The following is a 23,292-nucleotide window of genomic DNA, read 5'->3' on the forward strand; positions in this document are numbered from 1 at the left end:
TTGGTCATGGGGGTTCTGTGTGGAAAGTTTGGTCCAATTCTATCGTTGGTGGGGTTCAGAATGCTATTTGATTGTTTGTGAACTATAAATCCCAACAACTACAACTCCCAAATGGCAAGGTCTATTTTCTCCAAGCTCTACCAGTGTTCACATTTGGGCATATTGAGTATTTGTGCCATGGTTGATCCAGATCCATCATTGCTTGAGTCCACAGTGTTCTCTGGATGTAGGTGAACTACAACTCCAAAAACTCAAGGTCAATGTCCACCAGACCGTCCCAGTATTTCCTCTTGGTCATGGGAATTCTGTGTGCCATGCTTGATTCAATTCCATCATTGATGGAGTTCAGATGGCTCTTTGATTTAAGGTGAACTATAAATCCCAGCAACTCCAACATTACCAAATGACAAAATCAATCACCCCCAACCCCACCAGTATTCAAATTTTGGGCATATTAAGTATTTAGCCAAATTTGGTCCAGTGACTGAAAATACATCCTGCATATCAGATATTTACATTACAATTCATAACAGTAGCAAAATTAGTTATGAAGTAGCAACGAAAATAACGTTATGGTTGGGGGTCACCACAACATGAGGACGGGGTCACGGCATTAGGAAGGTTGAGAAGCACTGCCCTAGGACATACTTTCTTCCTTCTCCTTTTAATAGTGGCTAGTCTCTTCAGTGTCTCTGTGGCTATGAATCTGATCCATACTCTAATCCAAATTTAAAAGGAGTGATCCAACCTGCTGAACTGGTTAAATGTGGACTACAATGAGTAATGGATTCACAGTTCCACTAACACAGTGTTTCTCAACCTTCCTAATGCCGCGACCCTTTAACACAGTTCACCATGTTGTGGTGACCACCAGCCATAAAATTATTTTTGTTGCTATTTCACAACTGTCATTTTGCTCTTGTTATGAATCGTCATGTAAATATCTGATATGCAGGATGTATTTTCATTCACTGGACCAAATTTGGCACAAATTTGAATACTGGTGGGATTGGTCATTTGGGAGTTGTAGTTCCTTGGATTTATAGTTCACCTACAACCAAAGAGCATTCTGGACTCCACCAACGATGGAATTGAACCAAACTTGGCACACAGAACTCTTATGACCAACAGAATATACTGGAAGGGTTTGGTGGCCATTGACCTTGAATTTTGGAGTTGTAGTTCACCTACATCCAGAGAGCGCTGTGGACTCAAACAGTGCTAGAGCTGGGTGGATAATTTCAACAGAAAGGAGGAAACCATGAAAATGAACAAAATCTGGCTACCGCTATTAAAAAAAACTCTAAAATTACAATAGCACAACAACAGAGAGGAAACAAACAAGGACATCTAATCACCTCTCAACAAAAGATTGCCCCAGGCACTGCCAGGCCATCAAATGCTAATCAAGGTGGTCAGTTGAAACATTCACACCTAGCTCCAGCAGACAAGAGTTCTTTGTTCCACCCTGGTTATTCCACAGATATATAAACCCATTTTCCTATTTCCAACAGACTTCACTACCTCTGAGGATGCTTGCCATAGATGCAGGCGAAACGTCAGGAAAGAATGCCTCTAGAACATGGCCATATAGCCTGAAAAAATCTACAACAAACCAGTGATTCCAGCCATATTTTTTTTGTCGTGTCAGGAGCAACCTGAGAAACTGCAAGTCGCTTCTGGTGTGAGAGAATTGGCTGTCTGCAAGGACGTTGCCCAGGGAACGCCCAGATGATTTGATGTTTTATCATCCTTGTGGGAGGCTTCTCTCATGTCCCCGCATGAGGAGCTGGAGCTGATAGAGGGAGCTCATCCGCCTCTCCCCGGATTCGAACCTGCGACCTGTCAGTCTTCAGTCCTGCCGGCACAGGGGTTTAACCCACTGCGCCACCGCCTTGAAAGGACTTGCTGGGGCAAGCCTCCCTCCAGCCTCACACACTCTCCCTTGCCTGCACATGCGCACCACGCTACCATGCACTGGGCACGCCTGCTCTCCCCTCTCCCACTTGGAGTCTAGAAACAGCCCTCCCCTTGGCTGAGAGGCTGGCCAATCACAGTGAAGGAGGGCTTTTGGTGGGAGGATTCTCTTCCAAAAAGGAAGGGAACGTCAGGCGGAGAAATCCTCAGCTTTCTCTGCCAAAGGGGTTCCTAAGACCATCAGAAATGTATGTTTTCTGGTGATCTTTGGCAATTCCTCCGAAACCCCCTCATGACCGTCCCCCAGGTGTCCCAACTCCCAGGTTGAGAAACGCTGCCCTAGATCGACAGATAGGCCAATGATCAGCTTTGGAAGGCTGGCCCTGGCATAGTCTGGTAAACTAGAAAATTGTCCCCTTACGACAGGCTGAGTTTTGCTGGTGAATAAACCAGCAAAGGGAGGATAAGACTGTGCCATTTTGAAGGCTGGCTGGCTGGCTTTCTGTCTTTCTTTCTTTCTTTCTTTCTTTCTTTCTTTCTTTCTTTCCCTCCTCCTCTCCCTCTCTTTAAATTGTCCTCTTGTCTGCACAAAGGGAGGCTTTTTGTAAGATCCTCCAAGAAAGCAACAACTGACTAGAAAGGAAAAGTAATTTGCTGTCAACACACCTAATTCCCTATTGTTAACTTCTACACAGAAAAGGTAACAGGGCAGGCTTAGGCTTGCTTTGGAACCATGCCTTTCAATATAAAACAAAAATGAGAGTCCCAAAAATCACGAGATGAATTGACACCAATTTGGACACAAGACACCTAACAACCCAATGTATGTCCTTCACTAAAAAAAATTGATTTTGTCATTTGGGAGTTGTAGTTGCTGGGATTTATAGTTCACCCACAATCAAAGAGCATTCAGAACCCCACCAATGATGGAATTGCACCAAACTTGGCACACAGAACTCCCATGATCAACAGAAAATACTGGAAGGATTTGGTGGGCAGTGTTCTTTGGTTTTGGAGTTGTAGTTCACCTACATCCAGAGATCACTGTGGACTCCAACAAGGATGGATCTGGACCAAACTTGGCACAAATACTCAGTATGCCCAAATGTGAACACTGGTGGAGTTTGGGGAAAATAACCTTGACACTTGGGAGTTGTTGTTGCTGGGAGTTACAGTTCACCTACAATCACAGAGCATTCTGAGTCTCACCAACGATAGAATTGGGCCAAACCTCCCACACAGAACCCCCATGTTGGCCACAGGAACGCATGGCAGGGGACGGCTAGTACAACAAATAAAAGTTCAAGAACAGAGTGCTCACTGGAAGGGTTGGTTTGGCTCAGGAAAGCAGAGACTTGCTGCGGAGGACTGTGTGCCTGGGAAAGATTTTCCATCAGTTTCTTGTGTTTGTTTAAAAAAAAGGAAAAAGGAGGCGGATGGGGGAGAGAAAGTGCAAAGCATGTGTTTATAAGCTCTTCCTGTTAAACATAACTGACATCCACAATGAATCATCAGCAAGCAGAGATAACGAAAGGGAGACCTACACAGTCACCTTCTCCAAACCAGTGTCTCCAATATGTTTGGGGACAAAACTCCAGAGGCATTGGGCTTCTGTGTGTCCATCAGCTGTGAAATCTTGCCCAACTGTAGTTATTTGGCAAGGACAGTCCTGATCAATCCTCTATTACAGTGCACCTCAACCTAGGAGTTGGGACCCCTGGGGGGGGGGGGGGTCACGAGGGGGGGTCAGAGGAGTTACCAAAACCACTGGAAAACACAGTATTTTCTGATGGTCATGGAGGTTCTGTGTGGGAAGCTTGGCCCAATTCTATCATTGGTTCAGAATGCTATTTGATTGTAGGTGAACTATAAATTCCAGCAACTACAACTCCCAAATGCCAAGGTCTATTTTCTCCAAACTCCACCAGTGTTTACAGTTGGGCATAATGAGTATCCGTGCCAAGTTTGGTCCAGATCCATCATTGTTTGAGTCCACAGTGCTCTCTGCATGTAAGTGAACTATTTTCCCCAAACTCCAGCAGTGTTCACAGTTGGGCATATTGAGTATTTGTGCCAAATTTGGCCCAGATCCATCATTGTTCAAGTCCACAGTGCTCTCTGGATGGAGGTGAACTACAACTCCAAAATTCAAGGTCAATGTCCACCAACCCTTCCACTATTTTCTGTTGGTCAGGGGAGTTGTGTGTGCCAAGTTTGGCTCAATTCCATCCTTGGTGGAGCTCGAAATGCTCTTTGGTTGCAGGTGAACTATAAATCCCAGCAACTACAACTCCCAAATGATAAAATCAATCCCCCCCTGCAACCCTACCAGTACTCAAATTTGGGTGTACCGGGTATTTGTGCCAAATTTGGTCCAGTGACTGAAAGTACATCCTGCATTTCAGATATCTACATGACAATTCATAACACTAGCAAAATGACAGTTATGAAATAGCAGCGAAAATAATTTTATGGTTGGGGGTCACCACAACATGAGGAACTGTATTAAGGGGTTGTGGCATTAGGTAGGTTGAGAACCACTGCTCTATTATTTCACTTCTATCAGATGCTTTCAAAATGTCCCAGTTCCTCTCCTCCCACTTTCTTTGTCCTTGGCAAATTGAGTCCAAAGTGCAGAAATAGTTGGACTCCATTTACTCAGTGGAGGAGAGGTGAAGGCAGAAAAGCACTGCAGACTACTTCAGCCAGAGAAGTCAGCCATAGCAGAGCAGCTGATGAACCAACCTGGACACAGCACATTATTTGAGAAGACAGAAATGCTGGACCACTCTCACAACCACCGTGTCAGGCTACACAGAGAAGCCATTGAAATCCAAAAGCATGTGGACAATTTCAACAGAAAGGAGGAAACCATGAAAATCAACAAAATTTGACTACCAGTATTTAAAACTCTAAAATTATAACAGTAAATAAAGAACAAAACTCAAGCACAGTGGAACTCCAGACAAGAAATAATCAGGAACAACTAATCACCTCTCAACAAAAGACTCCCCCAGGCAGGAACAAGCCACACCTAAAAACTGGCAGGCCATCAAATGCTAACCAAGGTGGCCAATTGAAGCATTCACGCCTAGCTCCAACAGACAAGAGTTCTTTCTCCCATCCTAGACTTCCTACAGATATATAAACCCAATTTTCCTAGTTTCCGACAGACCTCACAATCTCTGAGGATGCCTGCCACAGATGAAGGTGAAATGCCAGGAGAGAATGCTTCTAGAACATGGCCATATAGCCTGAAAAACCTACAACAACCCAAGGCAGAATCTTTCCCTTCCCAGTCAGCCCACGCGAAAGCAAACAGCTGTGGGATCTCCTAGCTTTTAGGTATTCTTTACTCATTGCTTCTCCCAATCTGACCACATTCCAGTATTGCTTGGTCATATATGTAATGTTTTTCATCTGTGAAATGTTGGAAATTATGGAAAAGGTATAGGATCCCATATTCTGACATCCCCCCCCCCCCCAAGTGTGGAAAATCTCTCCAGAGTTGGGTGTTTCATAGTGAACTGCCTTATCCTTCTCTTCCTCCTCTTTCCAATGAAGAGACAACCCTTCACAGTGATGGGCAGGCCGCTTGGCTCCCACGTGTGCCGACAAGCTGCAGGAATTTCCTCTCCGCTTTGGAGCCCCGCAGCTCCATGGCTGCACACAGGGAAGGGAGCCAACAATCGGCAGGCTCCAGCAGACAGGCCCAGCCTGGCCTGGCAGAAGAAGGGCCAGTCATTGACACAGAGAGGGTGGAAGGAGAAAGCTCTCTGTGGGTGGAACAGCAGGGGCAGAATGTGAGTGGGAAGGAGTCCATCCTGGTCCATAGAACCAGCCACCACAATTCCCAAGGCATGGGGGTAGGGGTGGGAAATCATTTTAAAATAGGAGGTGAAAGTCAGAAGGGTTTTTATTTATCGTATGAGAAGTGAACCAAGGGTACAATTGTACTGTATTTAAAAAACTTTATATATTATACTAACTGTCCTTTGACCAGTAGCTGGCCACTTGGAGTGCCTCTAGTGTTGCTATAAGAAGGTCAGCCACTGTGCATAGGGTAGGATGAAGTCAGAAGGATGAAGTCTGTGCTTTTCACTGTGGTTGTAATATTTGGCTGAAAGAGATCTGAGAACCATGAAGCAGCATTGGATGGCTGAATTTTGAAACACTTGTCCAGGAACCACTTTGACCAGGGATCACTCAACCAGGGACCATTCTGACAAGGAACCACTTTGACCAGGGACCATATGACCAGGGACCACTTTGACCAGGGGCCACTTGACCAGGGATCACTTGACTAGGGACCACTTTGACCAGGGGCCACTTGACCAGGGATCACTTGACTAGGGACCACTTTGACCACTTTTATCAGGGACCACTTTGACCAGGGATCACTTGAGCAGGGACCACATGAGCAGGGACTATTTGAGCAGGGACCACTTGGACCAGGGACCACTTCAACCAGGAACCACTTTGACCAAGGACCACTTTGACCAGGACCACTTGGACCAAGGACCACATGACTAGGGACCATGTGACCAGGGACCATTTGAACAGGGACCATTTGACCAGGGACCACTTGACCAAGGACCACTTTGAGCAGGGACCACTTGACCAGGGATCACTTTGACCAGGGACCAGTTTGACCAGGGACCACTTTGACCAGGGATCACTTGAGCAGGGACCACATGAGCAGGGACTATTTGAGCAGGGACCACTTGGACCAGGGACCACTGGGACCAGGGACCGCTTCAACCAGGAACCACTTTGACCAAGGACCACTTTGACGAGGACCACTTGGACCAAGGACCACATGACCAGGGACCATGTGACCAGGGACCACTTGACCAAGGACCACTTTGAGCAGGGACCACTTGACCAGGGACCACTTGACCAGGGACCACTTTGACAAAGGACCACTTGACCAGGGACCACTTGACCAAGGACCATTTGACCAGAAACCACTTGACCAGGGACCACTTGACCAGGAACCACTTTGATCAAGGACCACTTCACCAGGAACCACTTTGACTACGGACCACTTGGACCAGGGGCCACTTTGACCAAGGACCACTTGGACCAGGGTCCACTTTGACCAAGGACCACATGATCAGGGACCACATGACTAGGGACCACGTGACCAGGGACTACTTGACCAGAGACCACTCTCCAACATTAGTACCAAAAGGGTTACAAATTAGTGTTTGGTCAACTTTAGATTCGGTTTGGAGTACTGATTTAGAAAATTGTCTTGGATAGACCACATCAGCTCTAGTTTCCGATATTGAACACACGCAATGGTCAGCATCAGGGAAAGAGTGGCAGGCAACGCAAAATGAGTGGAAATAAAATAACTAAATAAACAGGAAGGAGGCTTGCAAACCAGATTTCCGTCCTCACGGCCCACTGGTGGTCCTCGGCCCACAGGTTAAGAACCACTGCTTTAAGGCAAACATAGGAGGTTTATTGAGCATTGAAAAGATCCCCAAGATACACACTTGCTAGGTCATTCAGAGCGATGAAAAATGACAACAGGGGACTACAGCCCCCAGAATCCTCCAGACACCATACCCAGTATTGATTTTCTAAGAGGTAATACAGCATCATCCCTGCCGGGAGATATATTTTCTAATCCAGAAGGTGTTGGAGTTACCATAGGTTGGAAAAGACTCGAAGACACACAACAGGTCCTAGGAGACATTCATTTTGTGGACCACAACTCCCAGAATGTCCAGCTGGTTGGGATTGTGAGAGTTCTCATTCCAAAGGTACCCTTTCTAATCTCCATCTGCATAGGCCGGAGATGAAGGCAGGCGGGTAGCAGTCAAGCGAAGGACCACCCGCTTGTTGTTGTTGTTTTGAGCTCTGCAGAGGCCAATGCTAACCCTTGCTTAACCCAGGCAGTTTCCTAGCTACCACCTTTACATACAGACATGTGAATGTTCCACGTCCTGCCCTGGAAAGGATCCCTTCCTCCCCCTCCTCCGTCCTTGGCACTCGGAGAGACATTCCTCAGCATTTTGCAAATGAATCATTGTGCATTCGGTTGCCATGGCACAAGGGGTGCTTTTCCCCCCACAGAGATTCAGCCCGGACTGTGGCTTCTCACCTTCTTCCATTTAACTCCAAATTTAATCTTCTCTCCAAGTCTCTTCCAGGCAATATATGATTCCAGACCAGCCCTGTCTGGCCTTAGCCCTACAAAGTGAAGCAACGGCCCTCCAAAGTGAAGCAGTTTCCTTCAGGATGCAGAAAGCCATCTCTCCCTCTGAAATTGATCTTTTTGAAGATATAACTTCCCCAACCCTGCAGCCAGCATTTCCATTTTCTAAGAACAATGTTCAAAGAGAAACTTTACTGGGTTGCTGTGAGTTTTTTGGGCTGTCTGGCCATGTTCCAAAAGCATTATCTCATGACATTTTGCCCGCATCTATGGCAGGCATCCTCAGAGGTTGTAAGGTCTGTTGGAAACTAGGAAAATGGGGTTTATATATCTGTGGAATAATGTCCAGGGTGGGAGAAAGAACTCTTACCTGTTGCAGTTAGGTGTGAATGCTTCAATTGCCCATCGTGATTAGGATTTAATGGCCTAGCAGTTTTCAAGGTGTGACTTCATAGAATCATAGAATCAATGGGTCTGTAGATAGTTTGTAGGTTGTGTTTCCTCATCAGCTTCCTTCTGCGGTCAGTGGTCCCCTTGATGTCTGGCAAGAACACTTTTCCTCTGGGTGGATCTTTGTCTTTACTGTTGTGGCCTGTTCTCGGTCTTGCAGCTCTTCTGATGTCTGAGGTGGAGTCTCCATTGGCCTGTAGAGCTCAGTTGAGGTAGTTCAGTTCATCTTGGAGGAGGTGGGCTTCAGATTCTTTTTGCACCGTCTGCCAGGGCTTTAATGGTGCTTCTTTTTTGACTTGGGTGATGTTTAGAGTTTTTATTTTGGTATCTATCCATGTGTGTAGGTTTTCTGTAAACTGTGTGACCCAATTGTTGATCTAGATGACCAGAACATCTAGAAATTGCAGTTTTCCTTCATTTTCTTTTTCCATGGTGAATTGGATGTTTGGGTGGATGTTGTTAAGATGATCCAGGAGCTTGTTTAGTTCTTCTTCTCCATGCCTCCAAATGGTGTCACCAACATATCTGAACCATATAGTGGGCTTCTTTGTTGCTATTTCCAGGGCTTGTTTTTCAAAGTGTTCCATGTAGAAATTTGCTATGACTGGGCTAAGAGGGCTCCCCATAGCTACTCCATCTTTCTGTTCATAGCTGATTTTGCTTGGCACATGGATTCCAGTTTTCATCTGTACAATGTTGGCGGAGTATAGGATATCATATCTGAATGGGAATCCTGAGAGATTATAGTCCCAAAAAGTAACTTTCCTAAACTCTGCATTTCTCTATCTCTATATTGTACCATCTGGAAGGTAGGTTTTTTGTTCAGCACACTCACCTAAGAAAAATCTATCTTGGAATGAAATATAAAATATTACACAACCAAAAGAATTCAGAGGAATGTAGTGATGTTAAAGACCCGAACTCAACAGCACACATCTTCTCACAAGCCCAGAAGGACAGCTTGTCCAAGAGGAGGCAGATTCCTGGCATGCCGCCGCAGTAAACAAGACCATATTCGTTGCAAGGCGCCACTTTTCTCTTAGCTCCACTTCGCCCTGTTCACCGAGGTGGGGCACATCAAGATTCTCCACATACTTCCATCTAAAGCACAGAGATAAAGCTGGAAACTTGTGCATCTCTGTGTCTCCAATTAGTCTCCAAGGGCACCAAGTCAGAAATCATGGACAGAGGTGGAGAAAAATGGGGCCTCCTCTCCACCCCAGTTCAGATACATTTAGAGTTACCTGATCTTAAGCTCCTGCTTAACCTGGGGGTCACAACCAGATACAGCAGTGGTTTTCAACCTGGGGTACCCAGATGTTTTTGGTCTACAACTCCCAGAAATCCCAGCCAGTTTACCAGCTGTTAAGATTTCTGGGAGTTGAATGCCAAAAACATCTGGGGACCCCAAGTTGAGAACCACTGAGATACAGTGAAGACATCTGCCCTTGCGCTTTGCTACCCTGCTGCTGAGTATGCATGCCCACACTGTGGAACACATCACACCACGTTAAAACAGTGGATGTAGCTCTTAATGAGACATGCCACTTTATCACAAGACGTCTACACCCCGCACCACTGGAGATATTATACTGTTTAGCCGGTATTGCACTACCCAATATTCACTGGGAAGTAGTAGCCAGTAATGGAAGGACTAAGGCTGTGACATCTCTGCCCATCCCGTTTGGATATCAGCCAGCACGCCAACACCTTAAATCAAGAAATAGTTTTCTAAGATCTACAGAGATACTCACAGAAATACCTCAGCAAGCAAGAGTCCAAAAGTGGCAGGCTAAAACCCAGAATCTCAAGCCATGGCTGATGCCAAATGAGAGACTCCCTCCTGGGCACACAGAAGACTGGGCAACTTGGAAGGTGCTGAACATACTGCGCTTTGGCACCACAAGATGCAGAGCCAACCTTCAGAAATGGGGCCACAAAGTGGAGTCCATGACATATGAGTGTGGAGAAGAGCAAACGACTGACCACCTATTACAATGCAGCCTGAGCCTTGCCACATGCACAATGGAGGACCTTCTTACAGCAGCACCAGAGACACTCCACGTGGCCAGATTCTAGTCAAAGGTCTGTTACCCCAGGTCACAGGTTCAAACTCTTCAGTCTTCATGATTTCATCCTGAGGTGCAAAACTGAATTCAAATATCAAATGCTTTGAGTTGTAAATACACTTTGTTTGCAACCAGGGAAAGATGTTCTGTCTATTTCGAATGACGAATTGTGAGACACTATGGTTAATGCTTAAAACATCCTGCTTAGTCACCAGACTCTACTGTCATGACATCAGGCATGGACATTTCACAGAGGAAAATGGGTGTGTGTGGCTAAGCAACATCAGTGTCCTCAAAGTTATTAATGAGAAAGAACAGACTTGCTAGGACATGCTACAGCAGTTTGCTTTTGCCCAAGTCTACTGGAAAGGCAAAAATAGAAGGAAAGAGAAATTGGGACATTTCTCTTTCTCAACCTTCTGAATGCCACGTTCCCTTAATACAGTTCCTCATGTGGTGGGGACCCCCAACCATAACATTATTTTTGTTGCTACTTCATAACTGTAATTTTGCTACTGTTATGAATCGTAACATAAATATCTGATGTGCAGGATGTATTTTCATTCACTGGACCAAATTTGGCACAAATATTTGATACGCCCAAATCTGAATACTGGTTGGAGGAATTGATTTTGTCATTTGGCAGATGTAGTTGCTGGGATTTATAGTTCACCTACAATCAAAGAGCATTCCAAACTCCACCTACAATGGAATTGAGCCAAACTTGGCACACAGAACTACCATGACCTACAGAAAATACTAGAAGTGTCCGATGGGCATTGACCTTGAGTTTTGGAGTTGTAGTTCACCTACATCCAGAGAGCACTGTGAACTCAATGATGGATCTGGACCAAACTCGGCACAGATTCTGAATATGCCCAATTGTGAACACTGGTGGAGTTTGGGAAAATTGACCTTGATATTTGGGAGTTGTAGTTGCTGGGATTTATAGTTCACCTACAATCAAAGAGCATTCTGAACCCCACCAAAGATGGAATTGGGTCAAACTCCCCACAGAGAACGCCCATGACTAACAGAAAATACTGTGTTTTCTGATGGTCTTTGGTTACCCCTTTGATGCCCCCTCACAACCCCCTAGAGGTCCCGACCCCCAGGTTGAAAAACGTTTTAAAAGCAACTGAAATAGCAGGATAGCAGAGTATTAATCAGACCTGTCCCTGCCAAATCGGGATAAGTTGGAAGGTATGAAATCACCGTCCTTTGTTTTGGGCCTGGGAGGAACCTGACCTGGCAACCCTGGAGAAGTTATTTTGGGGAACTAACATTCCAGCATGTTGACCAAGGGAAAGCAGGAGCTGCACTCCCCAAAAGCAGCTGGAATGGAAAGCCATTAATATTCAACACATCCCACACAGTGGAAACCAGCAGTTCCAAGAGGAGAGGAATGTCCATGTCAGAGGGAGAGCCCGAGAAAGGGCTGCCCTGGCCTCACCCTGTCCTTGCACAAAGGCACTTCGGGTGGAACGTGTTAACTCCCACTGTCCAGGAAAAGAGTGCATTGATGCCCCATCCCTCCCTAGAAACTCCACAGGGCATTTCCACAGCATTTTCCAGCAAAATTATTATCATAGCTTTCTCTTTTTACTCCACCCATACCTTATCCTCTATGAAGGAGTTTGCCCACGGCTGCCGAGAGTGTTTCCTAACTGGGAGCATTTTCCCCTCTGCCCAAAAGCATAAGGTTATCTCAGTGCTTGGAAAGGTTGCTTCTTTGGTCGATGTGGCAGCATGTCACCCATCACCACGAGGGTCTTCCTCCAGGGGCAAACCAAGAATGGGCAACTTGGAAGTCCCTGAACAGACTCGGAAGTGGAGTGGGCAGATCAAAAGACAACCTGGCAAAATGGCACTGTCTAAAAGAATCCTTCACCTTGTGCGACTGTGGAGCAGGACAAACAACTCCGCATCTGTATGCTTGCACACAATGCCCTGCCTCATGCACAGTGAAGAACTGTTTAAAGTTACAGACAATGTGGTTGCTGTTGCCCATTTTTGGTCTAAAATTATTTAGCCACTTCTGTTCCCTCTATTTTATCAGTTTTATACTTATTTATTTATGCAATACTTTTGACACGAAATAAAACCACAAAAGTGAAAGAGATAACCAGAACTTTTCCAAAGCAACTGAAAAACCAGGAGAACCAAGAACAATCGGGACTGTCCCAACCAAATCGAGACAGTTGGACGGTATGCAAAAGAAAAAAATGTACACTTGGTGTCACATGAATACTTTCTCTGCTATAAACATTCCTTTCAAAATTCAGGTTGAGAGGAATTTCTGTACTGCTCAAAAGCTTGCATGCTCCTGCGCATGGCTGTGACATGAAGTGTACTTTTTCCTAAATGGTGGTTAAGCAGCATTTCTCAACCTGGGGGTTGGGACCCCTGGAGGGGGTTGTGAGGGGGTGTCAGAAGGGTTGCCAACAGAGGCGGCCCTAGGTAATTTTCAATGGTAAGCAAACAGTATTTTGCCCCCCCCCCCCCAACCAATCACTGATATATATATTTTCTGTTCGTCGTGGGAGTTCTGTGTGCCATATTTGGTTCAATTCCATCATTGGTGGAGTTCAGCATGCTCTTTGATTGTAGGTGAACTATACATCCCAGTAACTACAACTCACATATGTCAAGGTCTATTTTCCCCCAAGAGCGCCTCAAGAGCGCCCCTGGGCAAAATCAACTATACTGCAAATGCTTACTTTGCGTAATGGGTTGAGCCGCCCCTGGTTGCCAAAGACCATCAGAAAACACAGTATTTTCTGTTAGTCCTGGGGGTTCTGTGTGGGAAGTTTGGCCCAAACCCAGAACCTCAATCCATGGCTGATATCAAATGAGCGACTCCCTCCTGGGCACACAGAAAACTGGGCGACTTGGAAGGCACTGAACAGACTGCACTCTGGCACCACGAAGTGCAGAGCCAACCTCAAAAAATGGGGCTACAAAGTGGAATCCACGACATGCGACTCTGTTTTGTCTGTTTGTTAAAAATTTGTTAAAAATGTAATACAATTGTCTGGTTGATACTGACACGATAAATAAATAAATAAATAAGCCCAATTCTACTGTTGGTGGGGTTGATTGTAGATGAACTATAAATCCCAGCAACTGCAACTCCCAAATGTCAAGGTCTATTTCCCCCAAATTCCACCAGTGTTCACGTTTGGGTATATTGAGTATTCGTACAAAGTTTGGTCCAGATCCATCATTGTTTGAGTCCACAGTGCTCTCTGGATATAGGTGAACTACAACTCCAAAACTCAAGGTCAATGCCCACCAAACCCTTCCAGTATTTTCTGTTAGTCAACGAAGTTCTGTGTGCCAAGTCTGGCCCAATCCCATTGTTGGTGGAGTTCAGAATGCTCTTTGATTGTAGGTGAACAACAAATCCCAGCAACTATAACTCCCAAATGTCAAGGTCTATTTTCCCGAAACTCCTCCAGGATTCACATTTGGGCATATGGAGTATTGGTTCCAAGTTTGGTCCAGATCCATCATCATGCTCTCTGGATGTAGGTGAACTACAACTCCCAAACTCAAGGTCAATGCCCACCAAACCCTTCCAGATTTTTCTTTTCTTTGTGGGAGTTCTGTGTGCCAAGTTTGGTTCAATTCCATCGTTGGTGGAGTTCAGAATGCTCTTTGATTGTAGGTGAACTATATATCCCAGCAATTACAACTCCCAAAATGACAAAATAAATCCCCTCTTCCAACCCCATCAATATTCAAATTTGGGCATATCGGGTATTTGTGCCAAATGTGGTCCAGTGAATGAAAATGCATGCTGCATTATCAGATATTTACATTATGATTCATAACAGTAGCAAAATTACTGTTATGGAGTAGCAACGAAAATAATGTTATGGTTGGGGGTCACCACAACATGAGGAACTGTATTAAGGGGTCACGGCATTAGGAAGGTTGAGAACCACTGTGGTTGAGCTAGTGGGTATGGTATCAGCCGACAAGAGTACAACTCATACCAAATTCCTACTAAGCCATACAATGGACTCAGAGGACTTTAGTCAAGGGCCAACCCTGCTTCATATAGGGTTGTTAGTATAAGCATAATATGTGGGCAAACTCTCACTGTGGCTGTTCTGAGATCCCAAATGTGTTGACTTCATGAGCAAATGGGATTGTTTAGTTTTGTGCCCATGCCACCAAAACATGTTTGGAATTCCTTGGCACTTATCTCAGGAAGAGCACTTATGTCGAAGCTCAAGAGCTGCTCTTCACAAATCGAGGAATGTGGACATCTCATCTCAAAACTGCTTGATCTTTGGCTGTCTCCTTCAAGTCCATTTTGATCCCACTCAGTTGTTGCCTTTGTAACTATTTATTCCTACTTGAGTTGAAGCTTTGCTTGCATGTTGTGCATTTGTGTGTGTGTGTGTGGCTTTTATACAACCTGGGAAAATTATATTTTGGGATCATAGCTCCCAAAATCCCCCACCATGCTGACTGTTACCAAAACGAAAATAGTTGCAAGCTCTATCACAGGCATGGGCAAACTTGGGCTCTCCAGATGTTTTGGACTTCAACTCCCACAATTCCTAACAGCTTCAGGCCTTTTCTTTTTCCCCCTCAGCCACTTAAGTCTCGGTCTTCAGTCTTCAGTCCTGCCGGCACAGGGGTTTAACACACTGCGCCACCGGGGGCTCCTGGGAGGTGATTAGCTGGCCCTGATTGTTTCCTATCAAGAACTCCCATGTTGTTTGAGCATTGCTCTTTGTTTACTATCCTGGTTTTAGAGTTTTAAAATACTGGTAGCCAAATTTTGCTCATTTTCATGGTTTCTTCCTTTCTGTTGAAATTGAACTTTAGTTTGCAACAACTGAAATAGATCCAAACAACAAACTGGAGCATTTTAAACACTGTTTAAAAAGTAGGATAACAGAGCATAAACTGGGACTTTCCTTGACAAATTGAGACAGTTGGAAGGTTAACAGCTTTATCAGGAAACTCAATTAGATTGCATTTTGCATATCAAATGGCTACTAAGGGCACAGGAGCAGCATCAAGGGGGAAACTGGTAACCTTAATCCATGGCTCTGCTGCCCTCCCTGTCATTCGGTCTCCTCATTGTCCTGCGCTCCCCCCTTCAGCTGCTTCCTTTGTTTTGAAATGAATCTCCGCACTCTTTGTTTCCTTTGAAATCAGCCTCCGAGAGACTGAATCAATATTTACCGGCCCAGACCTTGGCCTGCAGGAACACAATGGGTCCTGATATACTGAGGCCTGGCCGAGGGCCAGAGAACACCCTATGCAAAGGGAAGAAGAACCGGCCTTTTGGTACAGGTGCTGACACGAAAGGAGCAGAGCTTTGGGACAACTCCCAGCATGGTGGACTGCGAGGTGTCATCCAAAAGAGTAACTCTTCCAAACTCTGGAAATAACAACGTCAAAAGGATATGGGTCAGACCAATGTATCAGTGCCGTTGGAGCATGTAATTGAAAAATTCAATGTGTTAATTGAAAAATTCAAAGCACTAAGCTGATTGGTTGGGCCACGTCTGAGAGACTAGCTGAGCCTGGGAGTTTTGACAACAGTTACATGTTTAGGACGGAAAATGGAATGTTGATGGGAAAAGGATATGGGTCAGACAAGGGAAAATGGATCCAGGCCGACGCCAATTCCCATTCCACGCAACGTCACCTTACCTCGACTCACGCGTTGCTTTGCACCTGACAGGATCCCTGGAGTGTCTATAAGGCTGATGCTCTCCAGGACTTGGTTGGGCAAGTGAGCACACAGGAACCTGGGCAGGGAGAAAAGGCCAGAGTCAGAGAAAAGAGCAATGAAATGGGTTGTGTCTTGCATAGTTGCCTTACGACAATATATAGTCCCCATCTAAACTAGGGCTAGGTGACGAGTTCCCATAGGGCCTCGTCGATGGCTATGTTGCCTAGAGCTAGTGGGCATTAAGGTTAAACATGTGAAGGCCAAAGTTGAGCAGTCCTGTCCTGAACTTTTGAACACAGGTATTACATGCCAGAATGTCTTAAGCCCCTTCTATATGGCCATATAACCCAGATCCTATCAGATAATCCAGATCTGCTTTGAACTGGATTATATAAATCTACACTGCCATATAATCCAGTTCAAAGCAGATAATCTGGGTTTTATATGGCAGTGTAGAAGGGGCCTTTGTCTATTCTTTATTGATTATGTTTGTGTCATATCCCACCTTTGGACACAATAGCACAACAACTCTTATGTCCATGGGGGATCCATTCCTAAGCTTTACATGAATACATGAAACCGCCATGAGGGGAGGTGGGTAAGAATTATTATTATTGTTTTTGTTGTTGTTGTTATTTTACTGACACAAAACCACAGTATGTCACAACAAACAAAATATATATGCTCAATTTCGTATCACAAAATCACAAGTCGAACACTTCCCAAGCATCTAGAACTTATTATTATTATTATTATTATTATTATTATTATTATTATTATTATTAGAAACACAACAAGATTAGTACACAGCAAACAATATCACAATGCTGGTTGTTGTATTGCAGTGGTTCTCAACCTGGGGGTTGCAACCCTCGGGGGGGTTGCCTGGCCATTTTGGAGGGGTTGCGAGGCTGCCTCCATTGGCTCCGCCCCAAGGGGTCCTTGGATGTAGGTGAACTACAACTCCAAAACTCAATGCCCATCAAATCCTTCCAGTATTTTCTATTAGTAATGGGAGTTCTGTATGCCAAGTTTAGTTCAATTTCATCATTAGTGGAGTTCAGAATGCTCTTTGATTGTAGGTGAACTATAAATCCCACCAGCTACAACTCCCAAATGACAAAATCCCCCCCCCCCCCCCCCCGCAACCCCACCAGTATTCAAATTTGGGAGTATCGGGCATTTGTGCCAAATTCGGTTCAATGAATGAAAATACAACCTGCATATCAGATATTGACATTACAATTCACAACAGGAGCAACATTACAATTATGAAGTAACAATGAAAATAATTTTATGGTTGGGGGTCACCACAACATGAGGAACTGTATTAAGGGGTCGCAGCATTAGGAAGATTGAGAACCATTGTTGTATTGGATCACACATCGGACACTTCCCAAGTGTCTAGGACTGTGTGATGTATCGGTGAATAATGCATGTAGATCTCAGTAGGATGGCATTTTGCAGCTGACAGATGATAATTTTGTCAGTGTCGATTGTTTTTAAGTGCAGGCCAAGTTCTTTAGGCACTGTACCTAGTGTGCCGATCACTACTGGCACTACCTTTTCTGGCTTGTGCCAGAGTCTTTGCAGTTCTATTTTTAAATCCTCATATTGTGTAAGCTTTTCCAGTTGCTTGTCAATCCCGCTGTCGCCTGGGATTGCAACATCAGCAATCCATACTTGTTTTCTTCTTCTTCCATGATTGTGAGGTCAAAAGTCTTGTGCTCCAAACTTTGTCAGTCTGAATTCGGAAGTCCTAGAGTAGTTATTTATTTATTTATTAGATTATTATCTATATAAATAAAAATGTAATGTTCGTTTGTGGGCTTAACATAACTCAAAAACCACTGGACGAATTGACGCTTGCAATGCAGGTGGGATCGCAAGCAGGGCCTCTCCAGATGATCGAAGAGATCGTGTGGGTTCGTATACAGAGATGCAGGCACGCAGGTAGGCGGGTCCCAAACCGTTTAGGGTTTTGTAGGTAAGAACCTGCACCTTGAATTGGAACCGGAAAATGAACGGCAGCCAATGGAGCTCCTTAAACAGGAGGATTGACCTCTCCCTGTAAGGAGCACCAGTTAACAACCTGGCCGCCGCCCGCTGGACCAATTGAAATTTCCGGGCCATTTTCAAGGGCAGCCCCATGTAGAGTGTGTTACAGTAGTCCAATCTGGAGATGACTAAGGCATGGACCACCCTTGACTAAGGCATGGACCTATAGAGAAATAGCTATTGAATACTAGGGCTGGGCGGTTTCGTTTCGTAATTTCGTAATTCGTTAAAAATTTGTTATTTTTTTTGATAACGAAGCGATATTGAACCATTCAGGAGCAACTAAAAAATGAAACGAATTTTTCCAATTCGTTTCGTAATTGTTTCGGAATTGATTCGTTATTGATTCGTTATTGATTCGTAAATGTTTCGTTATTATTTCCGCATGTCTGGTGCAAGTTTTAGGGTTGCTGTTTGTTTTCTCAGTGAAAAAATATATAATTATCACACCAACAGTCAACAACAGAGGGAGAAGGAAGCTTCAGAAGTTTTTTTAGCGTATTGCGCGATCGCGGCCGCCATTAACGAATCGATTCGTAATCGATTCGTAATTGTTTCATAATTGTTTTATGATTTCCGAAATTTCGTAAATATCGAACTTTTTTTAAGGAAAATTTCGGAATTCTTTTAAATAACGAAACGCAAAAAACCCCTAAAAAACGAATCGAGTTTAGAAACAAATTTTTCCGTGTTTGGACAGCCCTATTGAATACTATTGAGCATTACTTCATCTCCAAAGCTAACCTTGAGCTTAGATAGGGGAAGACCTGTTCTTTCTAACCATAGCAGCTCAGGGTTAGGGTGAAAAGATCCCAGGATTTTTTCTACCATTTGGAGAAAGGTTACCTCAGTAATTGAAGAAAAGGGAAAGAAAGAACATCTCTATGGTTTCCCAAATTGACTGTTTGCATTGTAACTTAATCAAGCTGTGCCAAGTCTGCCAAGGACTTTTGGAAATAAATATTTTATTGATGTTCATATCTTGACTGGCATCAGTTGCTGAAAGTATTGAGTATTGAAAGTATTGAAGAAAGTTATTGCTCCAAAGAAAGACCCCCATAGCAGTTCACCCAGATAAAGAGAGAGAAGCACATCTTATTGTCGAAGGCTTTCATGGCCGGAATCACTGGGTTGTTCTAGGTTTTTTCGGGCTGTATGGCCATGGTCTAGAGGCATTCTCTCCTGACGTTTCGCCTGCATCTATGGCAAGCATCCTCAGAGGTAGTGAGGTCTGTTGGAACAAGGACATCTAATCACCTCTCAACAAAAGTTTGCTCCAGGCACAGTCAGCCCATTGTATGCTAATCAAGGTGGTCAGTTGAAACATTCACACCTAGCTCCAGCAGACAAGAGTCCTTTGTCTCACCCTGGTCATTCCACAGATATATAAACCCTTTTTTCCTAGTTCCAACAGACCTCACTACCTCTGAGGATGCTTGCCATAGATGCAGGAGAGAATGCCTCTAGACCATGGGCATACAGCCCGAAAAAACCTACAACAACCAAGCACATCTTAGTTTTAACGTTATAGTGTCTGCATGTGACGGCACAGATACCGGTCCTCCAGATCCTCTATTCAATACTTGTTTGGCTTGTAATGTATTCTCGAAAATGCCTTAAAATTAAAATGCCTTTAAAATCAAAAGGTGTTTTCAAACAACGGATTACTTATTTTAAACAGGAAACAGATCCGCTCCTGCCTTCCCAAAATAAGCGAGATTGTTCTTCAATTCTCCGCTTCGGCCAAGGCTGGCTCCACCGTTTTTCCTGCTCTGAGTGAAGGACAACTTTGCCATCACATCCCACTTTTGTGTGCCAAGACAGAGCAGAACCTAATGGAGTCATTTTCTGATTTCCAGAGTATTCTTTTGCATGTAGCTAATTAGGTTATCGGTATCTCCCAATTCATGTGGGTCAGATTATGGGGTCCGAACAAAGACCCCTGGAGGGAAGCCAGGTGGGGCAAACAAAGAGCCAAAGCAAGGGTTGTGCTCTGCTCCCAGGGTGGGGTTGATGTTTACAAACCCTTTGATGGAGGAAGGCGCAGGCATCATCCAGTATAAACAAGGATGCTAAAAGTAGAGCTTGCCGGAAAATACCCAAGGACATCCAACTCCAAAAGTTTCCCACTGTCCTGGGCCAAAAGGCAGCCAACAGTTGCTTTAAAGGCGTCTGCCCCAGTTTGGAAGGATGGTAACGGCATCTTTCAACAAAGAGGCCTGAGATGTATAAAGATCTCCAGGTTAAGCGGGGAGCTGCAGCCTGGGAAAAAAACAGTGTGTTTTCTGTGTTCTCGAAGGCTTTCATGGCCGGAATCACTGGGTTGTTGTATGGTGATGTTCCAGAAGCATTCTCTCCTGACATTTCACCCACATCTTTGGCTGGAAACCTCAGAGGTTGTGGGATCTGTTGGAAACTAGGCAAGTGGGGTTTATATATCTGTGGAATGTCCAGCGTGGGAGAAAGAACTCTTATCTGTTGGAGGCAAGTATGAATGTTGCAATTGACCACCTTAATTAGCATTGAATAGCCTTGCAGCTTCAAAACCTGGTTGGTTACTGCTTGGGGGATCCTTTGTTGGGAGGTGTTAGCTGGCCCTGATTCTTTCCTGATATTCCACAGATATATAAACTCCACTTGCCTAGTTTCCAACAGACCTCCCAACCTCTGGGGATGCCTGCCATAGATGTGGGTGAAACGTCAGGAGATAATTTATTGATTTATTTACCATATTTATATACCGCCTTTCTCAGCCCGAAGGCGACTCATGATTCTGGAACATGGGCATACAACCCAAAAATTCTTCAAAGCCTGCCTGCTTCCTGACTGGTGAAATTCTTTGTTGGGAGGTGTTAGCTGGCCCTGATTGTTTCCTGGCTGGCATTCCACTGTTTTTTGAGTGTTTCTTTTTATTTACTATCCTGATTTTAGAGTTTTTTTAATACTGGTAGCCAGATTTTGTTCCTTTTCATGGTTTCCTCCTTTCTGTTGAAATTGTCCACATGCTTGGACTTACAAAGGGTTCACCCAGGCAGGAAACAGCCAGGCTTTGAAGTTGCAAGGCCATTCAATGCTAATCAAGATGGCCAGTTGCAACATTCGCACTTGCCTCAAACAAAGCATTCTTTCTCCCACTCTGGACATCATTTCACGGGTATATAAGCCAGGAAACAATCAGTGCCAACTAATCACCTGCCAACAAAGGATTCCCCCAGGCAGGAAGCAGCCAGGCTTTGTAGCTGTAAAGCTTAGTGCTAATCAAGGTGGCCAATTACAACATTCGCACTTGCCTCAAACAAAGAGTTCTTTCTCCCACTCTGGACATCATTTCACAGTCATATAAGCCAGGAAACAATCAGTGCCAACTAATCACCTCCCAACAAAGGATTCCCCCAGGCAGGAATCAGCCAGGCTTTGTAGCTGTAAAGCTTAGTGCTAATCAAGGTGGCCAATTACAACATTCGCACTTGCCTCAAACAAAGAGTTCTTTCTCCCACTCTGGACATCATTTCACAGTCATATAAGCCAGGAAACAATCAGTGCCAACTAATCACCTCCCAACAAAGGATTCCCCCAGGCAGGAATCAGCCAGGCTTTGTAGCTGTAAAGCTTAGTGCTAATCAAGGTGGCCAATTACAACATTCGCACTTGCCTCAAACAAAGAGTTCTTTCTTCCACCCTGGACATCATTTCACAGTCATATAAGCCAGGAAACAATCAGTGCCAACTAATCACCTCCCAACAAAGGATTCCCCCAGGCAGGAATCAGCCAGGCTTTGTAGCTGTAAAGCTTAGTGCTAATCAAGGTGGCCAATTACAACATTCGCACTTGCCTCAAACAAAGAGTTCTTTCTCCCACTCTGGACATCATTTCACAGTCATATAAGCCAGGAAACAATCAGTGCCAACTAATCACCTCCCAACAAAGGATTCCCCCAGGCAGGAATCAGCCAGGCTTTGAAGCTGCAAGGCTATTTAGTGCTAATCAAGGTGGCCAATTGAAACATTTGCACTTGTCTCAAGCAAAGAGTTCTTTCTCCCACCCTGGACATCATTTCACAGGTATATAAGCCAGGAAACAATCAGTGCCAAATAATCACCCGCCAACAAAGGATTCCTCCAGGCAGGAAGCAGCCGGGCTTTGAAGCTGCAAGGCTATTTAGTGCTAATCAGGTGGCCAATTGCAACATTCGCACTTGTCTCAAGCAAAGAGTTTTTTCTCTCACCCTGGACATCATTTCACAGGTATATAAGCCAGGAAACAATCAGTGCCAAATAATCACCCGCCAACAAAGGATTCCTCCAGGCAGGAAGCAGCCGGGCTTTGAAGCTGCAAGGCTATTTAGTGCTAATCAGGTGGCCAATTGCAACATTCGCACTTGTCTCAAGCAAAGAGTTTTTTCTCTCACCCTGGACATCATTTCACAGGTATATAAGCCAGGAAACAATCAGTGCCAAATAATCACCCGCCAACAAAGGATTCCTCCAGGCAGGAAGCAGCCGGGCTTTGAAGCTGCAAGGCTATTTAGTGCTAATCAGGTGGCCAATTGCAACATTCGCACTTGCCTCAAGCAAAGAGTTTTTTCTCTCACCCTGGACATCATTTCACAGGTATATAAGCCAGGAAACAATCAGTGTCAACTAATCACCTCCCAACAAAGGATTTCCTCAGGCAGGAAGCAGCCAGGCTTTGAAGTTGCATGGCTATTCAGTGCTAATCAAGGTCGCCAGTTGCAACATTTGCACTTGCCTCAAGCAAAGAGTTCTTTCTCCCACCGTGGACATCATTTCACAGGTATATAAGTCAGGAAACAATCAGTGCCAAATAATCACCTCCCAACAAAGGATTCCCCCAGGCAGGAAGCAGCCAGGTTTTAATAATAATAATAATAATAATAATAATAATAATAATAATAATAATCTTT

At 44.6% G+C, this 23,292-nt stretch overlaps 1 protein-coding gene across 1 annotated transcript in view; it reads right to left on the reverse strand.

Moving 5' to 3' along the window:
* LOC137095702 (EH domain-containing protein 2-like) overlaps positions 1-23,292 on the reverse strand; it is a 55,009-nt gene that overhangs the window by 18,860 nt on the left and 12,857 nt on the right. The window contains exon 2 of the mRNA XM_067462502.1: positions 16,288-16,385. Coding sequence (XP_067318603.1) covers positions 16,288-16,385 — 98 coding nt within the window. The remainder of the gene's footprint in view (positions 1-16,287; positions 16,386-23,292) is intronic.

The sequence above is a fragment of the Anolis sagrei genome, chromosome Y (genome assembly GCF_037176765.1).
Source record: "Anolis sagrei isolate rAnoSag1 chromosome Y, rAnoSag1.mat, whole genome shotgun sequence".
Lineage (NCBI taxonomy): Eukaryota > Metazoa > Chordata > Lepidosauria > Squamata > Dactyloidae > Anolis > Anolis sagrei.